Here is a 25,388-nt window from a genome sequence, read left to right on the forward strand (position 1 = left end):
CCCGCGGAGATGGCAACCGTCAGCCATGCAACCCCAAGCAAAGCGCAGCCTTGCCGAACAACGAAAGCAGCGCGCTTCTGCCTTTTCTTTTTTTCTGTTTTTTTTCTCTCAAAAACATGAAGCACATGAACTTGCCCCCGGGTACAACGTCGCAAGCAGCAGCGAGCGCCACGCGTGACCGCGGCGCTCGCAGGAGCCACCAGCCCGCAGCGCCCCGGCACCGACATGGCTCCGCGGGAGCCGCGGGGCCGCCGCAGCCCCGCACCCGGGAGGGGCCTGGCCGCGGGGGAGGGGGAGCCGCCGGAGCGGGGGGAGGGAAGGGCCTCCTTCGCCCGCCTTCCCAGCGGGGCCGCGCTCCCCGGGGGCACTTTGGCTTCGCTTTGCTTCCCCATTTCTGCAACGCCAAAACTCGGCAACTTCCAGCCCCGGCGCCGCCGCCGCGAATAGCCGTTGCCTGCCTGCGCGCCCGCCCGCCCGCGCGCCCGCCCCTCCTCCCGTGCGTCGTATCCCTCCGCGCGCCGGCCGCCCGCACCTCGCAGAGAAAGCGCCTTTCAGCCGCCAGCCCGCCGCCTTCCCGCCCGCCCCGCCTCTGCCGCTCCGACATCTTCCTCCGTGGCCGGCCGGCCTGCCCGCCTGCTAATAAACACGTAGCGCTCGCCCTTTCCCCCTCTCTGTGCTGAGCCTGCTGCCGCCGGGGCCGCGGCGAGGGAGAAGGGGCCGGCGGCGCAGGCCCCCCCCCCCTTCCCGCTCCCCGCCTCGCCGCCCCCGCCGCCGGGCACCGGGTGCCGGGGCGCGGGGGGAGGGGTGGCGCGCGGCGCGGCTCGGCGCGGCGCGAGGGGCCGGGGGAGGGCTGAGACGGGGGGCGCGGAGGAGGAGGAGGGGACTCTTTCTCCGGGCGGAGGGATCGCGCTCGCTCGCTCGCGCCGGCTGGCTAGCAGCGGCGGCGGCGGCGTTGGCGGCGGGTTGCCGTGAGTTGTTGTTTCCTCCTCCTGCCCGTGGGTTGAATGGTGGAGCCGAGACTCTTCCTGGTGAACGAACAGTGACAGCTACCGGGCGGGCGGGCGCGTTTCGCAGGGCCCCGACGCTGCCGGGGGAGCGCGGCCCGACCCCCCCGCCCCCCTCCCCCCAGCCGCGGGTTTTCGCTTCGCCATGTCCGGGGACAGCGGCAGCAGGCACACGGCGGAGCTGCGGGCGGGTGAGTGCCGCGGCGGGCGGGCGGGCGGGCGAGGGAGGGGGGGGGGGAGGCGGGAGGCAGAGCCGCCGTGCGGGGCGGCGGGAACCGAGCGGGAGCCAGAAAGGGGAGGCGGGGAGCGGGGGGAAGAAAGGAAAGCCCGCGGCGGTGGGGCGCGCTCGGGCCCTCACCGCCTCTTCTCTCCCTTCAGAGCTCTACTTCCTCATCGCTCGCTTTTTGGAGGACGGACCCTGCCAGCAAGCGGCTCAGGTAGGGGATGGATGGCGCCGCCGGGCCTGGCGGGGAGGGGGCGGCCGGGCAGGGCGGCGGATCGGGCGGCGCGCTCACAGCCTCTTTCTCCCTCTCTCCCCTTCTTTTTTATTTATTTATTTTTTACCCCCCCCCCCCGCGCTATTTTTATTTCGTCCTTTCCCCCCTTTTGTTGTTGCTGCAGGTCCTGATCCGAGAAGTGGCGGAGAAAGAGGTAAGCGGCGCCGCACGCCCGGCGCTTGCCCCGCCTGCGGCCTCCCTCCCCCTTCCCTCGCGCTCTCCCGCTTCCCCCGCCCCATCCCGGGCACGGCTGGGGGGCAGCCCGGGGAGGGGGGCGGCTCAACCGTGTCTCTGCTTCCACCCCCCCCCCCAGCTGCTGCCCAAACGGACGGACTGGACGGGCAAGGAGCATCCCCGGAGCTACGAAAACCTGGTAAGAGCCGCGGCCGAGCGCGATGCGGCGGGCAAAGTTTTTTTTTTTTCTTTTCTCCTCTTTCCTTGAGCGGCCCAATAAAAAAATTGAATTTCCCGCAAAAAAAATACAACTTAAAAAAAAAAACTTTGGAGGATTTTTTTTTAACTCGGCCTCCTCCTCCCTCTCAACCCCGGGGAGAAACATACGTGGCTGTGGCGAGCGGGGGGAGGCCCGTGCGGGGGGACAGATAACCCCTCACGCGGGGTGCCGCGGCGCGGGGGCGAGCAACCGCGAGCGCCCTAAAGCGGGAGCCCCGGAGCCGCCGGGCTAGAAATAAAGGTACGTCATGGATGTGCTGCGGGGAGACGGGAGGCAGCGCGGGGCGGAGCGAGCGCGGGGCGCCTGCCGGAGCCGGTCGGGCCGCCAGGCGGCGGGGGCGCGCCTCGCTCGGCCCCGCCCCGCCCCGCGCGCGTGCGCGCGCGCCATGGCCGCGGGCGGCTGCCTCCGCTGGGCTGGCTGCGGCGGGAGCGCGGCGCGGCACCGGGCGCGCTCTGCCCCGGAGCGCGGGCAAGACTTTTTTTTTTTTCCCTCCTGTAAACCTGTCTCGGGATTTATGCTGGAGGTGGGTTTGCTCCGAGGTATCCCGTCCTGATGCTGTATGTGGCCACACATATTTACAAGATGCATTATATGCCTTTGTTTTCTACATACAACCTGTTTAGTATGTAAGGTAGCTCAAACTGCCAGGTTTGTATCACAGATATGAGTGTTTGTTTTTTTTTTTTTAAAAACTCCATTTCCTAGTGTGTGCTTTTGATCTCAGTTGTGGATCTGTGATAGAAAAGGTATTAGTTGCAGTGGTGTGTGTAGTTGTTTTTGTTCTACCTACTAGCAGAGGTGGGCCTGAGTAGTTTTTCTAATATGTTCTCAGCTGATGTTGTGGGAAAACAGCTATTAAGATGTTGGAGTTGCATCCCTTAGCAACTTGTTGCTAGTATTGTTTTCACTACAGGTGCGCTGTTGTTATCTAATTTCATCTCTGAATTTCTAAATAAGATTTTGGAGGAAAGCTGTGCCATCTTAGTTTGTTATTTGTAAAGCAAGATTTCCCTTTGAGCTTTCTGGTTGGTTATATTAGCTCTAAGTTCCAGTGCTTCTGAGATTTAGACATGTGAACTTCTGAGTTCATGCGAAGGGAGAGGGAACAGTTCCCATCCATAACGCAGCTGATGAAGGGTGGTTGCATGTGCGTTATTTATTATGGGTATTACAATACAAGTGATAAGTTTCTATTGTAGCTGGAACAGGCTTGTTTATTGCATTGTTTTTTTCTAGAGCATGAGGTGGATTGGCCTGAGCATTTTAATGCATGTAGTTGTGGAAGAACTGATTGCAGTTGACTTGTTGAAAACATGCTCATACATTGCGATACTTTCAGATTTTCTTGAAGTCAAAGACTGTAAAGAAATTCAACTAGGAATTTCAAAGTGCTGGTACCTTTAAATGATACATTGCACTATTAACATATATTATTAAAAGATAGTGTTAACACTTGAAGGTATCGTATCCATTCCAAACGATGATCGCAATTTGCTTGGTAAAACTTAGTATTATTTTTTTGTCCTTTCAATTTTAAAGGGAAAGATTAGAGTTGTAGGTGCAGTCCTAGTATAGAATGGTGTTGGGGTTCTCCTGTGTAGTCTGCATAAGAGAATGTGAGAAAAGAGAAGGCGGGAAAAAAAAATTCTTAGAAGGTTGAGATAAGACTTAATGAGAAATGCAGGCTTCATTTAGATCCTGCCTTCGAAGCGTCTTTTATTTGGTGGAATACAGATACATACAAATTTAGTCAGAATTAGTATGTAATGACATAAGATGCACTTCTCCAAAATTCCAGGAGTCCAAAGTTGGACTTGATTCTGGACCTGTGTATTTAGAGATTAACTGCTATTTAGGTCCTTCTTCTCTTTCTAGTCTTCTGTTCTTAACAAAGCTTTCTTAGACTTTTTCATATACTTTCTGGTAAACATCTGTATGCCCTTCTTCCATCTTGCTCCTACTTAAAAGGGGGGAGAGGGGAAAAAAGTTGGTTACTTTGTGCTTGATACTTTTCTCCTTCCTCTATTTCTACTTTTGCTTCAGTTGGAGAAGCAAAAGTGTAAACTTTGTATTACTCCACGTTTTAGGCTTGTGAAAGCTGTTACAAAAGTATATTTGTAGGATGAGAGTTATACTTCACACACAAGAAAAAAAATGGAACAAGAACTCATTTATTTCTAACCTAAGTATCTCTAGCTTTTAAGTTGGAGCTTGATGTTGATTTAACCCTCTGTTTCTTCATTTTTTGTTTTAAAAAAAAAAATATCCAGCTTTCAGATGCTAACTGGTCTTTCTGCAGAAAGCACGTTTTGTCATGCATCAGTACCACTTTCTCTCACTTGAATGCCTTGAGCTTTCATGAAAATTGATAGAAACAGCTGAGAAAAGCTAAGAAACAAACAAAAATAGTAATAAATTTAATGTTAGAAGCCTGACTTTTACTCTGGAATGAAATAAAGGCTGTGTATAGCAGTTGATGGAATTTAATGCTAACCTTCTTTTTTGTTCTATTATTTGCAAAACCATGCCTTTCATTATATATTTATGTGAATCTTGTGTAGTCTATCTTTTAAAGCGATGCCTATGTTCCTGTTTATTTGTCTTCTTTTGAAAACACATGTTTAAGAATTTTTATTAGAGTCAGTTTTCTACTGTGAGACTGAAATTCACAGCCTAGATATTTTATTGCCGTCACTTAATTTTTACAAATAATGTTAAATCTGATACAATTTTCATCTTGTATGTTACTTCCATTCTTCTGTTTGGTCAGTGAAAGTAAATGTTTCATTTTCTTATAAGCTAGCACCATGCTGGGCAGGCTTGTAATGCTACAAGAAAATACATGAATTCAGAAAAGCTGTTATACCATGTTTTATAGTCTTAAGTGGTTTTCCTTAAATTCAAATATTTCCATATTATATTTTTTTCTGGAGTCACTATTCGTGGTATAAACTACTTGATTCTGTCTTTGAGAGTATAGTCTCTTATTTCAGAGTGTCAATCTAGTTTTTATATTGTCAGTGTTACAATTACTATTTGTGGTCTATCCAAAGTCTTTTTGAGAGTTGTGTCTCTGGTAGGTTGCTTTTAGCCTAAATATTGAGGACGGAGTGACTTTTCAGGAACAGATCTCTGAATGTTTGTGTTCTCTTGTGTTAGCTGTGAAACCCTATTAAATATAAAACAGCTGTTTTTTCTTCTTTTTGAAAGTCTGAGGAGTTCTTATGATGGGGAATGGAAATCGAGTCTTACTAAGAGAGTTAACTGCTTACTTTAGCAGAATGAAGGAGCCTTCTGTCAGAGTTGAATTGTGTATAGATTGCAGTTAAATACATTGTGTTGTGTAGTTAGGTTTAAAAACGTGTTTGTTAGGGCCCTGACACACCATAGCTTGTTTGTGGCATCATTTGACTACAGGTAATTGTTTTTTCACATTGCAGTTTCGCTATGGGTGTAGCTGATCTAATTGTGTGTTGTTGCTGAAAGCTATGCATTTCTGCTGCATCCGTTGTGTAGGCACTAGCGCTAATCCAAGTATGCAGTTAGTTGGATCAGGGTGCTGAACTGTCTCAAAAATAAACAGTACAAAATTATTTTCAGATGATTCAGCCCTCTGACTTCAGCCACCTTGATCCTGATACCACCATGAGGGAGACAGTAGCAATGCACAGTGAGGGCTAGGGAATGTGTTGGGGTTACCACTTTTGGAAGCAAAGTGAATTTCCACTGGCTGAAGATGAATATTAAGATTCTCCTTAACAATTTAAAGCTACTGTAGAGGCTTTATAGATTTTGTAAAGTACCAGCATTGTGGTGTAGAAGATCAGAGCTATTGCATGAACTTTCTTTGTCTTACCTAAGTTATTCACATAATTGTCCTTTTTCTCTGTTCAATTAAACTTTTATTTGTATTGGTGGTGGTTGTGGATGGACGAGAGCAGGGAACCATGTCAAATAGGGTGACAGTGCAGTGGGTTTAGTAGATAGTGGAATATACTTTATTGTTCTCAGAAACTGTTTATTATTATTTTGCTAACATCTCTTTCCTCCTCTCTCCCCTTCCTGCCATTGTTAAAGATTTTTTTAAAGTGAAAATGGCAAACTCTGTTTTCAGGCCATTCAAGTGTTCTTTATTTTTAATTACGCATAGGTGCGTGAAGTTACAAAGATCATCTGTGGAACTGGGACGTTAGAACGGTTGCAGTGTTTCATTGTCTATGTAGTATCTAAGGTAGTAAAGTCTTTTAGGCAGTATTCTGGTTACTGCTTAGTAATTCCATTTCTTAGTAAGTAACTGAAATAATAAGTGGTTCGTTTCTTCAGGAAACCCTGTGCTGTAAAGGTACACAAATAAATAGGGAGGAAAGATAAAACTTGCATCAAATCCCAAAGCTGTGTTGTCATATAGTTTTATCAATGGTATTTTGGGGAAAGTATATACAGTGTTTTGAAAGGTAGTCTGAAAGGCTTAGTGAATTGGTGATGATAATGACTGTGATACTTAACAATGTGTTTGGTCTCATTATCAGTGCTGCTATCGATGTGTATAAACTTAAATGATTTCATTTTAGTTCTACAAGTCAAGCATTTCTCTTCTACAGATTACTCCTATAGCTGGCAGTTTAGATGATAAGTTATAGACTCTGTGTTGAAACTTATATTTTTATGATGAGGAGCTCCCATTCATTGTGTAAAGCACCTTGCATTGGTTTGTTCTGTAGATAATCAATAGGATTGGCAAGTCAACCCTAGTGTCTTTCAGATTGGAGTTAAGAAACGCTGATAAGAGACGGGCTAAAGAGGAATATTCTGTTTCTAAGGTGTATCTGTTCTAAACTCATTACAAACATTTTGGATTTTTTTTTGTTTTTTTTTAAGATAGGCAAATAGGTGCAAGTATGCTCCCAGCAATAAGTAAGTCCACAAGGCTGAAAATGTTCTAATCATTCCTAACGTTTTGTGATAAGTACCAAGCTCGTAGCAGTCTGTTTATGCTGAGGTTCTTTTTATTATCTACTCCCTCTTCCACCTATTAAAAGCACTAAATTGTTGAAAAGCAGGTTGTATGTTCTTGGGACAGCTCATTTCATATACGTCTGTTTCATTAGAGGAAAAGTAATTTTACATTAGTGTGCATTTCTATAGTATGTAGTGGATAAATATCCATATCCTTTTAGCTCATGCATAATTGGAAAATAAAATAAAAAAATAAAAATGCTTCTGGGAAAACAGTTAATTCTCCCCTTTCTTCTGCTGCATTCCTCTCCCCCCAAGAAAAGAGAATGAGAATGCTTCAGAGAAAAGTAATTGTATGTTATTGCAGTTCCTAATTTTAAAGCAATCAGGCAGTCACTAGTGGTACAGGATACTCAATTAGATTGATAGTCTGATATAGTACAACGGTTGTTGTAATTCAAATTGGAGTTTGTTTTGTGTAATATGTTATAAAGTGGAATAGTTGCAGCTTGGATGGATGCTGGTATCAGTAAAATTGAGCTCTCGCATGTTGAAATAAAGGTAGCTGACTTTTTTTTTTTTAATGTTCTGTGTGGAAATATGTTTTTCTGAAAGATATTTAGGGCCAAACTTGTAGTTAAGCATGCTGACTGTTAGCAAGGAAAAAAATGCACTATTTTGGAGAATGTTTCAGTATGTGTACTGCTTAGTGCAAAATTCAGAATAGGATCATATTTTATTTGGTGTCTAAAAACACTTGCACTGTGTAACTGAAATATGTATTACAAACTTAATGAAAGAGTCTAGGTAAAATGATGATTCTGTTGATTCATTCATTGTGATTCTGATGTTAAATTATTTTGCAGAGTCATGGAGAATGAAAATACAAGCACTTAGGTGTATTGCAAAAGTAATAGATTTAAATGTTTGTCCAAATAGCTGTTGGAGCTGTGTTTTGTGTATTCCCCTGCTATTCATTCTCGATAAGTGAAGTTGAGGATAGCAGGCAAAGGGTGAAGTTGAGAGTAATACCTCTTCTTACTTTTCTAGAAAATATTTGTGCTTAAGGTGTGAAAACTATTTACCTCCTAGCAGTGTTGTTATTCTTGCTGATTTAGACTCTAAACTTCACTGATTTACAGTAATGTTTAAGTGTAGTAACTTTTTCCTATGTGGAATGGCTCTTTCGAACTAACAGTGAGTTAGTTTAGTATTATACTTGTGAAAGTATCTTCTCTGCATTTCTATTGGAAGATTAGAACAGAATTAGGTGTTACAGAAAGTCTAATAGGAAGAAAGAAACCACTTAGAATTTCATCTGGGGGACTGGCAGGAAAAAGAAAATGCTGTTTACACGCTGTTTTGATGTCACAGATTTGGCATAAAAGCCTGAAAGAGAGCCCAGTTTTCACTTTTCATTTAGAGCTATATGAATTTTAAATGCTTGCACATCTGTGTTTTTTTTTTCTTCCACTTTCACTTTCTCATCTTGGGATCAGTGATTGATAACAAGACAAATTTCCATCATCCTACTTGGCTTGTCATGGACTTTTTTGTATCTGACAAAGCTTGTAACATGTCCTTTTAAAAAATAATTGGATTTCTTCCTTGTCACTTGACTTGAAAGGTACTCTTGACTGTTTTTTTTTATAAGAGGAGGAGACAGGGTAGTAGGTATATTTTATATTGTTTTTAGCTTCTTTTTACAGTTTGTCAGTGCAAGGTTTGCCCCTAAGTAGGCTGCACCTTAGATCTCTCTGTCTCTTTCTGGAACATAGGTATCCCAAATTTGTTTTTCATTAATCCCTGAAATAATTAACATCAGCTTGCATACTTCATTTCTTTTGATCTATTACGCTTTTTTAAAAATCCCAATAATTTTAGCCTTGAAGTACCTTTTTTTTTTTTAATTTCTTTTTAATTTCCTTACCTCGTCCTTTCTTAGCTTGTTGCTGCCCTATTCTGGTTCTATTATATATATATATTTTTTTTCCTTTTTCAAAAGGGAAGGATGCTAAGACTAAGGTGAATTTACATACTTTCTTTTTCATTTGTGACTTGTACTCTAATGGTAAAAGTCCTAAGTCACACATACAAGTTAGTATTGTTAAAAGCAGGTGTTTTTTTTTTTTTCCTGAGGATGGAGGTACTTTAGAAGTTTTTCAAGAGAAAAAGTTAAATTTCTTAAAAATAGGTTATTAAGTACCTTCCTCCATTTTTATTCTTTATAGAAGAAGAGAAACAAGTCCACATAAAACCTATAATAAGACAAGAGATTTTCTGTCTGACAGATTTTACAGTGAAATGAAGCACACTTTTTTTTTTTTTTTCCCTCCCCTCTTTTTAAAAAGTTTGTGTATGTATTAGTCTTAACATTTAGGAAAATGAGAGGCAAGTGTTGACATCTTTATATTGCACCTGAAATTGTTTTAAGAACTTTCTGGAACTGACAAGTGTTTAAATGGCCAATGTCACTCTAAGGTGTGTGCATGTGTGTGTGTGTGTATGTATATATATATATATATATATATATATATATATATATATAAAATTTCCTTTTAGAGTACAGCTTACTTAGTATTATGGAATCATTTTCTTAATGAATTGGATGTAAATACTGTTTGGTAGCAAATGGTGATGATTCTGAAATTTTCTGTTCAGAAGCATCACAGAACTAATGTGTAACTTGGCAGTTTCCACATAAAGCGACTTAACCCTCGCTACAGTCTGGTTTTGTCTGTAAGGTATATTTTTAAGATAATGTCTTTAATAGGTATGATCAAGAATAATACAAATAGATCTGACTCTTTAAAACATTTGCTTTAAAAGTTGCTTGTGGAATTGAGCCTGCCTCGTTCATGCTTCTTTTATTAAAAAAAACAAAAACAAAAAAAACCCAACAGGAACAGAAAAAGTGAGCCCCGTATGGTTTATGACAAATCATGAGACATATGACTCAAGATGTCAGCTAGTTGTAGCTTTGGAATGTGTGAAAGCTGATTTGCTTTATTTACTTTAGATTTTGTACATTTGTGGATGTGTATAAAATTGAAGGGTGTTTAGCAGGATAAAATTACGCTTAACTGTATTGCATAAGTTGTTTTAATATATGTGGTTAAACCAGAACATCACTGATTATTAATCTTTTAGAGAGACAAGTTCAGTTTCCACATAAATGGAAAATTGTTTTCAGATGAAACTATACAAAGGGCAGTACTTATTAAGTTTTTGATCCTTTGGATAGGAATGAAGGAGAATAAAAGCTAAGGAAATGGATGAAGGTTGTCAGTGGCAGAAACTGCACACAGCTTAGTCACTGCTTAGGGCTATACTGCTTTTTTGGGGGAGCACTCAACCATGCATTTTGACTGTGGTTCCTCCCTCTCTAAGTAGAGTGAAAGATGGCCGTTTCATTTGTATGTTACTTATAAGAAAAATGAATCAGACTAACAAGTTCCAAGCTGAGTGGTTTATTTTTTGCTACTCTTCTAACCAAGTGCATGTCTGATAACATTAAATTTGCTTATCTTAAAAATAAATCTGTAGAATTAATTGTAAATTTTAACTATTACTTAAATAATATCTTAAATTCTTTAAAAAAGCCTTTTTCTTTGTTTACCTTATGTGAAAAAAATTTTTTTTTTTTAAGTCATTTGACTTCTAGATAGTCAGGTTCAGATAACTTGCAAGGCCTCCTACAAAGGTAATATAGCTCAAGAAGAGTAGCAGAAGACAAACCTCCTTCACTAGAAGGTTGACATGGTGGGAGGAAAAACTCACTCTAGTGTAAACAAGGCTTTTCTAAAGCCTCAGTTTCAGACATCAGCACTTTTTATGTTAACAAATTGCTGGAATACATGGAGCAATTACGTTGTGTCAGCAAGATAGAAGCACATTTGATGAAGAATAAGGTATATTCCTGTTAATTGTGTATAGTACAGAAGCATCAGTCATCTTAAAATGTCCATCATGGCTTTCTGCTGTTGCAAAATAAGAAAACATCACAAGCTTTTACTGCAGTACTTTTTTGCTGCAAAATGAAACTGTGCAGACAAATTTCAGACCGAAAAAAGGATTAAACTACTACATGCCAAATCCTGTACTAGAACTGAAGAAAACTGAGTTTCTATCCTTCCTATTAATTTTGCTCTTTTAAATATTTCTTACACTTTAAGCTGGCAGTAGCAGTTTTATGTATTTAAAATGCCATTTCTTGATTGAAGGATTTATGTTAACAGGATTTTACTGTGATCACTTGCATATATTTTGAAGCTGTTCAGTTCCAAAAGATGATCTTTCTGATCTATAATTTTGGTAGTTCAACAGAACACATGAACTCGGTTTTGTATGGGCAGTCAATAGTGCTGGTTTGATATTGTTATTATCAAATGATAATGAGAAGATCTGTTGATGATGATAGGAGCTTGTTTTAGTGCTGTGCAGTTGAGAACTGAGTAGTGTACAAAACCTGGTCTGAGGATGTTTCCCTTATTGATACAAATTCATGTCTGCAGTGTAATAGAGGAACATGTATACCAATTGTAAAATGGAATTACTTAAACCAATACTTTGATTTAAAAGGCTTAGATGTGAAGATTCCAATTGTGGAGCTTTAGCCAGGCCTCATAACTTAGGTGAGTTGAGGAAGAATGTTTTTGTGTGTGAAAAGTACTCTATCCAAAATTGTGTTGCTTCTTTAGTATATATGAATCTTCCAGGAAATCTGTAAATGTTGCTGTCCCTAACGTCCTTGTCTCATAGTAATTTAAATTGACCAGAAAACTATTTAAGCATAATATTGAATATATTTTTTACCTTTTTTCCCTGTTATTATAAAGCAGCTTAATATTTTGTGGCTAACTCTGCTTTAAAGTCACAAAATAGTAAATACCAACAGCTCTCTGTACAAGTGGCATACTGTGAATAGAATTAATTAGGACCAGCTCGAAAAGAGTTACTGTACTTACGGTCATTATCTGTTTTTATGCCTTATATACTTTTTTTTTAAGAATTTGTATAGCAAACTGGAAAAAAGATCAAACTAATTCTTCAAAAATGTTTGTTCTTTCTTTATTAAATGCTTTGTTTGCTTTTTCATATAATAGGTGAAATACTATAGACATTTGGCACCTGATCACTTGCTTCAAATATGCCATCGACTAGGACCACTTCTAGAGCAAGAAATTCCCCAAAGTGTCCCTGGAGTGCAGACATTATTAGGAGCTGGCAGACAGTCTTTGCTTCGTACAAACAAAAGTATGAAAATTTAATGAGATTTTTGAATGTTCTTAATTTTTTTTTCCATGCCTCTTCTGCATTTTTCTCATGCAATAAAATGGTTTATATTTTTGTGTAATTTTTTAAAAACAGGTTGCAAACATGTTGTGTGGAAAGGATCAGCTCTTGCTGCATTACATTGTGGAAGGCCTCCAGAGTCACCTGTCAATTATGGCAGTCCACCCAGTATAGGTAAGTCATTTTTATGATGGCATTGCCATTGTAATACCTAACTCCCAGGGTAACTGATTACTGTGATGATGAGAGCTAAGTAGCAATTCCATTTATATTTGTCCTTGTTTGTGCTGTACCTTGCATTCAGTGTTGTTTTTATTAGGATGTTGTGTTGTCATATTTACCGGTTTGTACATGGAAAAAATGTGTATTTTAAATTTATGTACCAGTTCTGCTTGGAAGCTAATTATTATTATTAAACTCATCTTTGAGGTATGAAATTGAATATAATATCTTCCAACAGTGAAAACATACAAATAAAACTTTTTTTCTTAAAGATTTAATAATGCTTTCAATAAAAAAGTAGTTAATACAGTGGAAAAATTTAAAATCAGGACAGCATGGTCTCTCCCCATTGTTGGGGAGAGTTAGTCACATAGACTCCTAATTTTTTTATTTTTTTTTTAATTTGAGTGTCTTATAGAAGTGATTCTTTCTGTTCTTTGGTCCGTCCACTATTTTTGTAGCTGTGCTGTAGTTTGCTATGCTGTATCATAAAGCATGCATGTGCTGTCTGTGCAGTTGGAAAAAATGAGAGAAGCTGGAGGTCAGAGGGGTATTTTTCTGCTGTTCTTCTTCCGCTTGTCTTTTGTAGTTACTATAGCTCTTACTGGTATCTTTGTCACTGAAATGGGTTCTGTAAACTTTCAACCTTCTAATAAGAAAATATATTTTCCTGTTTTTAATTGCTAGGAGAATCAAAGGACATGTGCGATATTTTAGGAGGTTCTTTAAGGTACATCCTTTTTCTTTTGTCATGGATAGGGCAGGAAAACTCTGTGAAAGCACTTGTTTTTATTTTCCAAGTTTTCATGCCAATCTTTTCCCCCTTGCATGGTGGGAGAAGGGTTAAGACTGATGTGGAGACTAAATGGATTCAGACACCAAAACACCAGTCACAGACAGATATATGCACAGTGTTATGAATTATATGACTTCCCTGTCCTGCAAGAGAGGTGGCGCAGTCTGGGAGAGAGGCCAGACAAGTCAGCATAGTGGTTTCTGCCGTGCTGTGTGAAGTCCTGGGACAGGGCTGTGGACACCACTCTGTTTTCTCTCTGGTACAGCTGAAATCTCTCCCTTCTCTGGAGTCTCTCTTGGAGTCTGTTGCAAGTCTTTCCTGAGTGACTCTGGACAATGTGAGTTACAAGATTGAATAGACAATTCTCAATCCTTGACCAGTTCATTCACGCTCCCTTTGCACCTAACTATTGTCTGTCACCATCCCTGGCACTCACAGTCTGCCCCCTCAGAGGTTCTCCACAAGTCTGCAAAGGCACATTTACAGCTTTCACAGTGATTAACAGGTTGTTTACCCTTAAATTACTCCCCTATTCTTGTCTACTCCCTTACAACCAAAGTTCAACCAGACCCAACCCATGCCAGCTGCCAGAGGACACCATCCTTCTTACTTGTTAGGTTGACAGTGAATGAAAATTTACTCAACATCTCTTGTGGGGGGTATTTTCAACTATAATCTATTTTCTGTTAAAATTATGTGTAGCAATAAAATCTCTCAAAATACAATGTGTATTAAAACTAGTATTTCTCTAATATTAGGTTAGGCAGAGAGCGGCCAGTTTTTTCAAAGATACTTCTATGCCTAAATACGCAAAAAGCATTTCTGAGAATTTTTCTAAATCCTCTGAGGAGATCAAGTGTTGAACTAGTTTAAAAACAAAAACAAAAGAGTGATTAGTCAAAAACAGGTATGAAATAGGGTAGCTTGAGCCTCTTTTGCTGAAAGTCATTGAAGCACTTGTTTAGTCACTGTAAAGTATAAGCACCACTTAACATCCAGACTAAGAGAAAAAGAAAATCCATAGAAGCTTTCTTTAAATTTCATGATCAATTTAACAGTGGTGATGCACAGAAATATTTTTATCACACAAAGCAAGGACTTCTGGAGTGTAATACAGCATTCCTTATTAGGCACAGAAGCTCCTTCTGTAATGCACTGGAGGCTTAAGTATCTGGGAAACTTCTAAAGATGAGTGAAGGAGTTGTGATACCTTGAGGAGTAGGTATTGCTGCAGCAGCAGGTTTCTGGACCTCCTTGGAACAAAATAAAGTGTTCATGGAAGCACAAAATCTCTGAACCTTGCTTAATATATTGCATCACTGTGATAAAAGATACGTTGCTAAAAGACATTGATAAAAGACAAGTTTTGTCTTAGCAAAAAAGAGAGGACTGAATATATGTTGAGTGAACTACTGAGTAACACAATACAAATCTGCACTACGTGCTTTTCAGAACAGAGGCATTAAACATAGTAACTGACAAAGTTATCAATGTCTGAACTCCTTTTTGAATATAACTGGTAAAGCACTGCCAACTTTGACCTGGTAGAATGGAAAAGTATTTGGTGTTCTTGTAAGCCTTTCATTTATTTTAAAGGACAAGCTGCATGGTTTCTGTGATGTTATTTCTGTAGATGTTTGGGATATAGGAAGAGAAACATGGCTTTGTGGAGTGTTCAGAAGTGAGTTTTCAGAACTTGCTCAGATGGGTATTGGTCAAAGGTGATTACTTAAACCCTTATGTAGCACCTGCATCTGTTTAATATGTTTTTATTTAGAACTGTTATTCTGGCATTCATTTAAAGAATTGTTTCTATATTGTGTTCTAGAGATGGGGAGAAATACACTTATTGCTGAGTAATTCCCCTCTTGAGTGGTCATGCCTTGGCTTGAAGAATGTGGACTTGGGAAATCTTGGGCTAGCTCAGCAATCTTTTCTGCAAGGTGACTGGAGGCCTGAGCCTTAGAAAATTAAGATTTCTTTAGTAATGGTGTCTTAGCTTCTTTTATACTTGAGAATATATTTTTAAACATGATGAAGTCAGGGTGGAAGAGGAAATGGATTATTTTGCATTGTACTGTAGCTTGCTCTATGGTATATAGTTTTTAAAGGGAAAAAGTATGAAAAACATAGCAGCTGGGTTTCAAAGAGATTTGTAGGTTTGCCTTGGTAGACAAACTCCCAGTTTCAGCCCCTAACTTTCAGCCGCTTTTTAGGGAAGAGCAAGGCTTTCTAAAGACATAGATGATCTGTTTTGGTTTTAATTGAACCTTTTGTGGAACACTAAATATTTGCACTGAATCCTTTTCAAGCTTTGAGATAAGTGCTGGTAGTTAAATGTTTTCTACTGAAGAATTATTTAGGTTTTTGGGTGTCTGGTTCAGAACTGTGTGTTGAAGCATTTATCTCTGATTTATCCTGTTCTATTCTGATCCTTTCAATGAAATCATGAGCTGGAATCACACTTCTTTTATAAATTGAGCTTGATAATTTCATTCTCTTTCCTTAAACAACTTCCTCTTTTCTCCTGAAAAGGCTGCGTTTTGTAGATTTGTCTAACGAAAATTTCAGGAACTATTATTCTTCAGGCTGTATTTCGGGTGGAGAGCCCACTAACAGTTGAGGAACAGAAAAATCCTGAAGTCTTTCTAGCTTGTGCAGACTTTTTTCCCTTCATTTGTATTTCACTAAATATATAGCTATATTCGTTGGTTTCCTAGCCTGCTGAACTGCTATAGTTATGATGCTGGTGAGAGATTCTTCAGAATTAAAATCATGTGCACATTCTGCCAGCTGCCTTGTAGGTAGCTGTTTTATATGCGGTTAAAATACATCTGTACAAATATGTACTTCTCTAGGAAACTACAGAATTATATGTGGAACATCATTGAAAAAAAAAAAGTGGAATAGTCTTTGTCCAATTGATATTGCCTGTGCAACATACCTGTCTTGCAAAAAGTTGCTGAAGAAATAGAAAAAAGGGTTAAAATTACAAACTAAGTCAGTTAATTTCAAATTCTGTAGAAACAGTGGAACAAATAATTAACATACTAGTTATGGGCATTTAGAAGATAGTATGTAAAGAAAGAGGAGTTGCCAAGAAAAATCACATCAGACCAAAATAAATCATGTCAGGCCCAAAGATTAAGAAATTATTAAGAATAAAAATTAAGAATAAAAAGAGCTAAAAGTCTTTTCCTTATGCTACTTTGTTTTGTTAAAGATCCCTTCTTCTTGAATGCAGAAACAGAAAAGGAATTCTTTCCATTAGTTTTTATGAACTGCTGAAACAGAATAGAACTAAAGCTTAAAGTTAGATGTTCTTGGGGAAGCTGGTCATTCAGGTGAGTAAACCAGAATGACATTGGCTGCTCTTTCCTGACGATGAAGAATGTTCTTCCTGATCGATGAATATATCTGCATCTGAAAAATACTATTTCATGGGCTTGTTTCATAGTCCACTTTGAGAAGAGTTCTTCGGTATTTTGCCCATGTTTCTCACAGTTTCTTTATTGAATGCTGCTACTGTTTCAGCTGTAAACAGAATGTGATGTTCTGAAAGAGGGGTAGATGTCTGTTTTTAGAAATTTACTGATTAATCTTTCAGGCTTAAAAGCTAACCTGAGTGCTTCGTGTAACTATATTATTCTTTTAATTATAGCAAAAATCTAAGCCAAAAGAATAGTTTTTAGGTTTTGAGCATTAGAAATACAATAAGCTTATTTTAAGGGATCTGTATAAAATAAAGTTATACATGTTTACTCAGATCTAAAGTGAGTTACACTAAATAATGCCTTCTTGTTATGTAAGAAGTGTGTATAGAAGTCTTACAGTAACAATACTTTGAGTCAAATATGAACTGAACAGATATCTACTGAAAGTAAGCAGGATTGCATTGATATCAGGGAATAGCTTGGAAATGCTTGGGATTGTACAACTTGCTTTTGTTGTTACTCTGCATCTTTTTAAACATCTCTCCTTTTACATCTCTGAATTGGTAAGGATTGGCAGTTACTTTCATTTAACAAATAAATTCAGTATGTATGTCAAGTTTTGAGATGTATATAGAATTTTTATCTCTTCATAGACACTCCAGTGAGGAGTCACTATATTTTTACTTTCATGAAATGCTCTGAGACACAGGATGGCTTGATCAAGTTGCTGGCTTAACCCATTTAGATAGGTGACAGTCATCTATAAACCAGAAAACTTTGAGTACTGTATAGCATTTAAAAGTTGAACAGAAATAGGGTAGGAGGGTAGAGGTCAATTCAAGCTGCTCTTTTTGATTTTGGACATATCAAAAGAAGGGGGGAAAAAATCACCTGAATGCATGACACATTTAGTGTTACTAGCTTAAAGAGTGAAAGGAGGAGTCTGGCAGTCTTGACTTTTTTTTTTTTTAATTGGCAACTCTAAATGCCCTAAATTTTATTCATTAGAGGTGTGTCCAGCCTCACCAGTTATGAAACTCAATTCAGTATGAGTAAGAGTCATAAGCGAAGTATGCTCTTGAGGTGCCATCCCAGGCTTGTGCTGGTTCTGGTTCCATTTTCGTGTCACTAGAAGGGGATGAAGTTAGTCTGTGTTCTTCAGAGTTGTACTTTTGTTAATTAAATACAACTTCAGAAAGAAAGAAAACGAAAGATAAGCCATAATGATTTTAAGTATACTTTTTTTTTTAATGTAACTTGTACTTGGTAAAAAATTGAATTTGGCTTATTACTGACCAAGGCCATTTTCTCTCCCCTGCCTTTAAAGGCATATTTCACATTCTGTGGTAGGACCATGTAAATAAGGCGTGTGACTTTGAATGATAAAACTAAAATAAGAAAGCCTGATCAGCTAGCTTCACTATTAAATGTCAAATCAAAATGTCACTTGGGACTAAGGGGTGGATTGTCATGCAGTGTTGCAGAACAACTACTTGGTAACACCTCTTGTTTTTTTTGTTTTGTTTTTCCTTTTTAAGCAGGATCTTATACAAGTGTGAGTAACAGACAGGCTTTCAAAGCTAAGTTAGTTTTACTTCCCTTAATTGGCCAGGCTAGAGATGTGTTGGATGGGAGTTATTTCTGTGCAGTGTGTCCTCTTCACAGTGCCCTTCCAGTGGGCAACAAGCAATCTGTTGTGTAGTTTTGTTCTTTCTTCCTTCCAACCCTTACTTCCCTTCATGTTGGATGGCTCACTATAAGGCTCAACCAGCACTCTATAACTTTTCCTTGGATACAGTTCATGTCCTTGTTTTCTCACTTACCATGCATGGTTAGTGCCTCGCACTGCAGCTGTTGAACTGCTTATACTTTTATTGCATTTTCTGTGACTGGATTAACACCTTTGTTCATACTGACACAACTGTGTTAGGCCAAGCAAAGACAGAAAACTACTAACATGGCTAAAACAAGATAGGTACCAGACTTGCTGTTACAGGAGTTTCTGAAATGAGGTTTTTGTAAATAGGTAAAAATCAAGCTAAAATAGGGTAAAGACCAGACAAGGCTTGACAAGTCATGAGGCCACGTATGGGTAATGATTGTTATAAAACCAAAGGCCTGTAATTAGTACAGGGGTTGTGGCCTTTCTGACCTTGGCTGACATTAGAAGTATGAATTTTTATTGTTCTGCTGCAGAATCTATTTTTGAGACACAGCTATTTGTAATTTTTACCTGAACTCTGGTGGTAAAAAAAATATTATTGTGCTAGCAAAGTGTGCAAGTGACATATTGGAGTGGTAAATATTAGCAATAAAAAATGGGAGTAGGTCAGTGAAATAAATCAAACTGGATTACTTGGCAAAGTGAATGTGGGTAAACATACATACAGTTAAATCAAAGGTCATATCTAAGAACAATGATGGATGTGAGAATTTGGTTCAACAGAACAGTTCGAGAAGTCTTAACAATAATCTCTTAATGGACAGACTGTTCAAACCTGTGGGAGATTGTGATATTTTTTCCAAATTACATGATCTTGGTTAACAATTTTCTTCCTCATAAATGCTTACTATTAAATTCATTGACAGATGAGAACATCTCTGAAAATTAAAATTTTAGATAAAGCTTTCTTCCTTTTTGTGAGCCATGGGTTCGTATGAAGGCATTGCTAGAAGCTGATTTCCAAGTAACCACCTGCATCTTAAACAAAATGTAACTTTTGAATAGGTCAAGATTATTGTGTAAGCTCACTTCATTGTCATGACAAAGACCTTTCTTGCTCTGATTTATTTATTTTTTTTAAACTGTAGGATGAGTTGTCAGAAGCAGAAACTGCCTTTTTTTTCTAACTGAACTCATCTTGGTTTCTGGCTGTTCTAAAGCAGACTGTCCTTTGGCAAGAAAAAGCTTTGTTGCAAGGCAAATGCAGCTGCATCTTTTTCTTCTGGTGTTCAGGGAGTGGAGAGGATATAGTTTAGCCTAAAGCAGGAGCAGCACTGGTTAAAAGTGCCTAACCCCACAGCTGATGATCCCCCTCATTCGCCAAGCATCTTGAACTAGCCAGACTTCTTTGAATCTTTGGGCTACATATGCAGTAAATAAAATGGTTCTGGTCTGTTCTCTTTGCCTGATGCCGACAGGTTTGGCAGTTGTCCATGCCACTAAGTGCTTTTGCTCCCCGTGTGGTGTAGCCACAATCTGGTTTGCCTATTGAATGATCTTTGACCTGTGCAGACTCACAAACCACTGCCTGAGAGAGTGCTAGTTGGCCTGTGTCAAAACCATGCAATGCCAAAGACTTTTGGCTGTTTTGCGGTTAATACTACTGATTGAATTGGTCCTGTAGTTTACTAGTATAAACATAGCCTTGGTCAAATGTAAAGAATGAATGTCTAACCAGAGTAGTAATGAAAGTATCACCTACCTGTCTTGACACTGGCAGATTTTTTTTTTTCATGTATAGTGCTGTGGACTTTGAGCATACATTTGCATTTATTTTTTAATTTTCACATATTCAAAAGTTGGAGGTCTGAATACATTTTCTGTTTTATCACAATCCTACGGAATATAAAATGTGTTGCTGTTGCCCTTGTTTCTTCAACCTAAAGATAATATGGGGAACTGTTTGGCTAATGTCTGTGTATCCATGCCTGCAAACACTGTACTCCATTGCTTATCATTGCATCAGTAGCAGTCTAAAAATAATAAAGTTGAGCTTCTGAATAATGCTTCTTTCCTGAAGTTCCTGATTGAAGATTTGCATCATGTTGCAGCAAAGTAGATTACTGCTCCTGGACCTTCTTAGCATTTTAAACTTGGGGGAGGGGGTGGGATTTTTTAAGTCTCTGTAAAGTCTCAAACTTGGAATGTAACTTTTTTCCTCCCTCTCTCTCCCCCCTTCCCCCTCCCAGTTGGTATTAATATTCTTTGAAACAAAGATTGATTGTGCCTTGTGAATAGTAGATAAACATTTGGTTATGTGGACCTCAAAACAGGTTGCCCTGGAGAAGATTTGAATGTTTGCTGATCTGCAGTTAATATCTATCTGAAAGCTCTTATGATTGATAAGTTTGAGGAAGTTTACTATTCTCAAGCTGTTTCAATCCTCCTGAATTTCTCACACTTAATATAAGGTGAGAAGCATACATTTGGGCATTTAAAATTGAATGTTTAATGTGTTGTAACTTCATGCTCTGCCTTGGCCTTTGGTACCTTTTTGCATATTTGTATCACAGAGTACTTTTGTATTATATTTTTCCCTGATTAAAGTATGGGCAATGGTAAAATGAGAGAATTTTATAATAAGCTGTGCATATGGTAAGAGGTCCGGGGCCAAAATGAACTTACCCCTTTGAACAAGCATTTTAGCTTATGAACCCAATATAAATGATGTCTTTTTTTTTTTCTCCCTATTTGGTAGTGGATACCCTGTTTTCAAGAAAACTAAATGGGAAGTACAGACTTGAACGCCTTGTTCCAACTGCTGTCTATCAACATATGAAGATGCACAAACGAATTTTAGGACACTTATCTTCTGTATACTGTGTAACCTTTGATCGGACTGGCAGGCGAATATTTACTGTAAGTACAAAAACCTTTATTTTCTATAGAATTATTATTTGCATATAGATTGCATGTCACTTAAATTTTTTACCAAAAACTAGTTGTGCTGATGTTGTGCATCAAGACCAGGTAAATGTCTTACTACTGCTGCTCTCATATTTGCTTTTTTTTTAAGAAGTATATAACACGTCTTAAAGCCAAATGAGATGCTGATTTCTGATCCCTGTAGTTCAGTAAGAAAGGTCAGGTTATTTTCAGTGGAAAGAAATGACCTTCTGTAGATTGTTTTCTCTCCTAGAAGTTATTCTGTAACAAAACATAGGCAAAAGAACAGACCATCACCACAGGATTTGATTAAGAATTCGGGGAGGACGAGCAATATGCAATTGCAGATGAATTTAACTTTTTTCTATATGTTTTGTTAAATTAAAAACCTGACTAATAAGATTAACAGTCTGGTGATACACTTAGATTTTGTACAGTGTATTGATAGAAACTAAAAAGCTGAAAACTAGTATGGTAATAAATGCTGGTTCATGGTGAGTTGTCTTTGAGATTCCTGGAATTAGTTTTTGAACCAGTGTTCATAGTATTTGTGTGGGTTTTTTTTAAACAAAGTAATGCTGGAAAGATGCCTCAAATAAGTACTGAGATTGCAAGGTTCCCAAAGAGTGGGAATTATGATGGAAAACAAATAGGTGTCAGTGTAATTTGGATTCCTTGGTAAGTGGTCACTTTTAGTAAATCTAAAGGTTATAAATACACAGTTGATGTCAATCTGGGACACTTTGGCTGCATTGATTGCCTTCCCACAAATACTGTATGCAGCTGACAACTTTGTGGATTCAGGAGCTTGAGTGTCTTTTCTAACCTCATGACAGATACTTTGGTGATGTAGGTGGAAATACAGCTCATTTCTCCTACTTTTGCATTGCAGCCCTGACTTTTAAAATTCTCATAAGGTGGTTGTAAATATAATTCTCCCTTTTCCCCCACATCTATTTTGCTTTGTTGTGTAGAGGGATGTGTGGTTGTGGGGATGGGACACTTGCAGTATTCTGAAAAACTTTGGTTTATTTGTTCACTTGTTAATTCACACTTCCTGGAGATTTTTTTCATATTTCTTTAGCTTTCATTAACAAGCTAACTCCCTCAATAATGATGGACGTTAAATTCTTACCATCTTCCCTGGTTTATGCATGACTCATCTCTCAGGAAAAGGGGCTCTCTCTGTTTTATGGGTTTATGACATGGTGGAATGGATTAGGAATTTTAGGTGTGCAAGTATTAAAATCTCCTGTGCTCTTCCTCTTCACGTCTGAATGAAAACTTCTGTTGGTGCTTCGTAGGTAAAGTGTGTGAAACTCCTTGATAAGGTCTTCTGACTCTTCATTTTCCTAATATCTGCCTATGTTCCTAAAATCTGTCCTCTTTCAGAGATTTACTAAAGTTCCTCTGAGTGCATCTGTGATGAAGAGTAGAGTTGTGCATTCCCTAGTTTCTTACAGTCTGACTTAAAAGTGGTTAAAGAAGGGCAATTCCCTTGACTGTAACAGTAATTTCTTTCCAAAAGAAAAGCAGGAGAACCTTAAGTAAAAGCAGGGGGAATTGCTTCTGCAGCCCTAGGGCTTTCCTGGTAGTCCTTTGCTGACAGATGTACCAGTGTCCTGGTGTGATAGCTTGAAAAAGGTCTGGGGTTCAAATCATAATGACTTCAATCCAGTGCTAAATAATGTGTCTATAGAAATTAATTGTGACTGGTGTTTTTCATTTTGGGGAATGGGGCAGAACTTGCCTCAGCATTCCCTGAAAAATTCAGTTTTGGGGTTTTTTTTGGAGACTTTTAAGTGGTTGTTGACAAATGGAAAACCAAGGTGTTTTATTCAACATTCAAGTAAAATGCAAGTTGCTTTTGCTGGAGTGATGTAGTCAGTAGGATAAACAGTGATGAACTGTCTTATTGTAATTGTATCTAAATAATGAAATGTGGTCAGTTTTTTTCAATTTTGACCACTATAATGTCTAAAAATCTCTAGTGTAGCAAGTAGGAAACAGGAATTTATAATTCAAAAGAAGGCGAACTACTTTTTATTCTAGACATGTCTGTAACCACAATACAAATTTGCATATATTGATAGGGGATCGTTCCTGCTCTACATTTTCACTCTAAAACTTCTGGCATTTAGTGTGGCATTAGCTAGATAAAATAAGTTGGTTTAGATTTATAATTGGTTGTAGAAAATGTATTATAGCTGTTTTTTTTTTCCTTCCTAACATCTGAAGGATTGAAAGCCTGTAAATTCAAGCTTTATGTTCTGTTTCAAATTAAAAGAAAAAAAGTGACTTCAGCACATTTTTGATTCATACTGGTTTGAGAGATGTTACCTTCACTAGAATGTAGAGGATGCTCTTAGTTTGCCTAGAGGCAGTGAAAACAGGACATTGCACAGGTTTTCTACTATCTAATAGGTCATGTGAAATTCTTTTACAGACTTCACAAGAGTGTGGTGGGATTTTCTTGTTTTTTTTTTAAAGATTAACCTCTTAGCTGTTTTTTCTGAATATACAAAAATATTCCTAATATGCAAACTCTGTTGGCTTAGTAACATAGATTTTTAAATCATTTGTATTTAAGACATCCTTTTTACTTGCAAAGACACAACCAAAAGGGCTATCAGCATTAGTGAAGAAAATCTAAATATTTCTGACTGTCTGTTTTGGATCTCTTGAAAAATGTGAGGGGCAGAACCCATGCTGTGTACTAGGAAAAGGCATTGTCTTCTCTGGTTCTTGCAGAGCACCTGCTACTTAACTTTCTGACAGCAAAGAACGGCACTCTTTTTCCCCACGTCTGTCTTCCTGTCGTCTTTGAGATATGCTTTCTAGGGAATAGTAAACAGCAGTATGAAATAGTCTTTATAAGATTCCAACCAAAGATTAATTTGTGCATTTCTTGGCAGTTTCAGTTCTGCCCACAAGTCTGAGTAATGGTAGGAAAGTGAACCAGTTCTACTCCATACCTTGATAATGCTGTCATCAGTTCTGCTTTGATGTTAAACTTGTTCTAGAATTCACTTTTGACAAATACTTTTAATATGCACATAATTCCTAGCAGCTGTGGACATACACAACAGCTCATGTTTCCAAGGTTAAGCCAATGTCCTTGTTGGCAAAACTGCAACCGTATTTTAGAGTTGTGAACTGTCCCATTCAGTTCAGTCAGACTCCCATGGCCTTTTTGGACCCTGATATTGTTATCTTGCCAAGAAGCTACAGAATTTACAATTTTACTTTTGTCTTTTCCTTGTCTTGTTGTTGAGACTTGCTAACAGCTGTTTAAGTTTTCCCTACAATAGAGAAGTAAAACACCTGCTTCTATAGCTATTCTGTATCCAGCTTGTAGTGAACTGGCAGCTTTTGTGCTAGTCCTCTTCATTTAATTTACTGTTACTAAACAGACCTCTGAGGTCTGCCCAGCTGGCATTAGGTTACAGAGCTATCTTCTGTTTTTCTTGCTGATTGTTTTACATCTTCAAGTTATCTAGGTGCAGATGAGTAATAAGTTGATTCCTCTGTAAATTCCTATTGCCCATGTAGAGTTAAGTGATTAAAAAAAAAAATCTGTTTGCTGTCCATCAATTATATTCTGCAAGCAGCTTTTTAGGGGTCTTGTAATGCAGGGTTTCGTTTATTGGATGTCTTTTTATTTTCTGCTTTGAATGTTATATCTGTTCATCCAGTAAAATGTCTGCAGGTTGTAAGCCTACTAGAAAATCAATAGCTTATTTGAAATATTGACCCTTACAATGTGAGTGAGAATTGCAAAAGCATGTTTTATGTAATATGTACAGTCCTTTAGGCAGAGCATTACTTTACTTACGCAGCTCCAAGAAAAACGTGGCTAGTGGTTTGGGACTGCTAGCCTGTGATGTAAGCAATTAATATTAATGGTTTGGTTCTGTTCTCATGCATGTACTGCTTTGCATAAGAAGTTCATGAACATGTGATTCCTTCACTCACCCCCACAAGCCAAGTGTTTTGGCAGTTCTGGTTTCCCGATTCCCCTCTTCTACTTTCACCCCTCAAAACAGGGATTTGAGGATATTCTTTGTCACCATCTGTTTTCCACCACCTCTTTTGTCTCCTCTGCGTTTTTTTTTTTTTTT

At 39.0% G+C, this 25,388-nt stretch overlaps 1 protein-coding gene across 9 annotated transcripts in view; it reads left to right on the top strand.

Moving 5' to 3' along the window:
• The first annotated feature begins 1,138 nt into the window (after positions 1 to 1,138).
• Positions 1,139 to 25,388, top strand: part of PHIP (pleckstrin homology domain interacting protein) — a 121,408-nt gene continuing 97,158 nt past the window's right edge. For 7 of the 9 annotated variants that reach the window (XM_067294081.1, XM_067294082.1, XM_067294085.1 and 4 more), the window contains exons 1-6: positions 1,139 to 1,195; positions 1,383 to 1,441; positions 1,626 to 1,874; positions 12,017 to 12,167; positions 12,282 to 12,380; positions 21,080 to 21,240. In XM_067294081.1, the coding sequence (XP_067150182.1) occupies positions 1,150 to 1,195; positions 1,383 to 1,441; positions 1,626 to 1,874; positions 12,017 to 12,167; positions 12,282 to 12,380; positions 21,080 to 21,240 (765 nt within the window). In that variant the 5' untranslated portion in view covers positions 1,139 to 1,149. The remainder of the gene's footprint in view (positions 1,196 to 1,382; positions 1,442 to 1,625; positions 1,875 to 12,016; positions 12,168 to 12,281; positions 12,381 to 21,079; positions 21,241 to 25,388) is intronic. The other 2 variants (XM_067294087.1, XM_067294088.1) reach the window with 1 other exon arrangement.

The sequence above is a fragment of the Apteryx mantelli genome, chromosome 3 (assembly GCF_036417845.1).
Source record: "Apteryx mantelli isolate bAptMan1 chromosome 3, bAptMan1.hap1, whole genome shotgun sequence".
Taxonomy (NCBI): Eukaryota; Metazoa; Chordata; class Aves; order Apterygiformes; family Apterygidae; genus Apteryx; species Apteryx mantelli.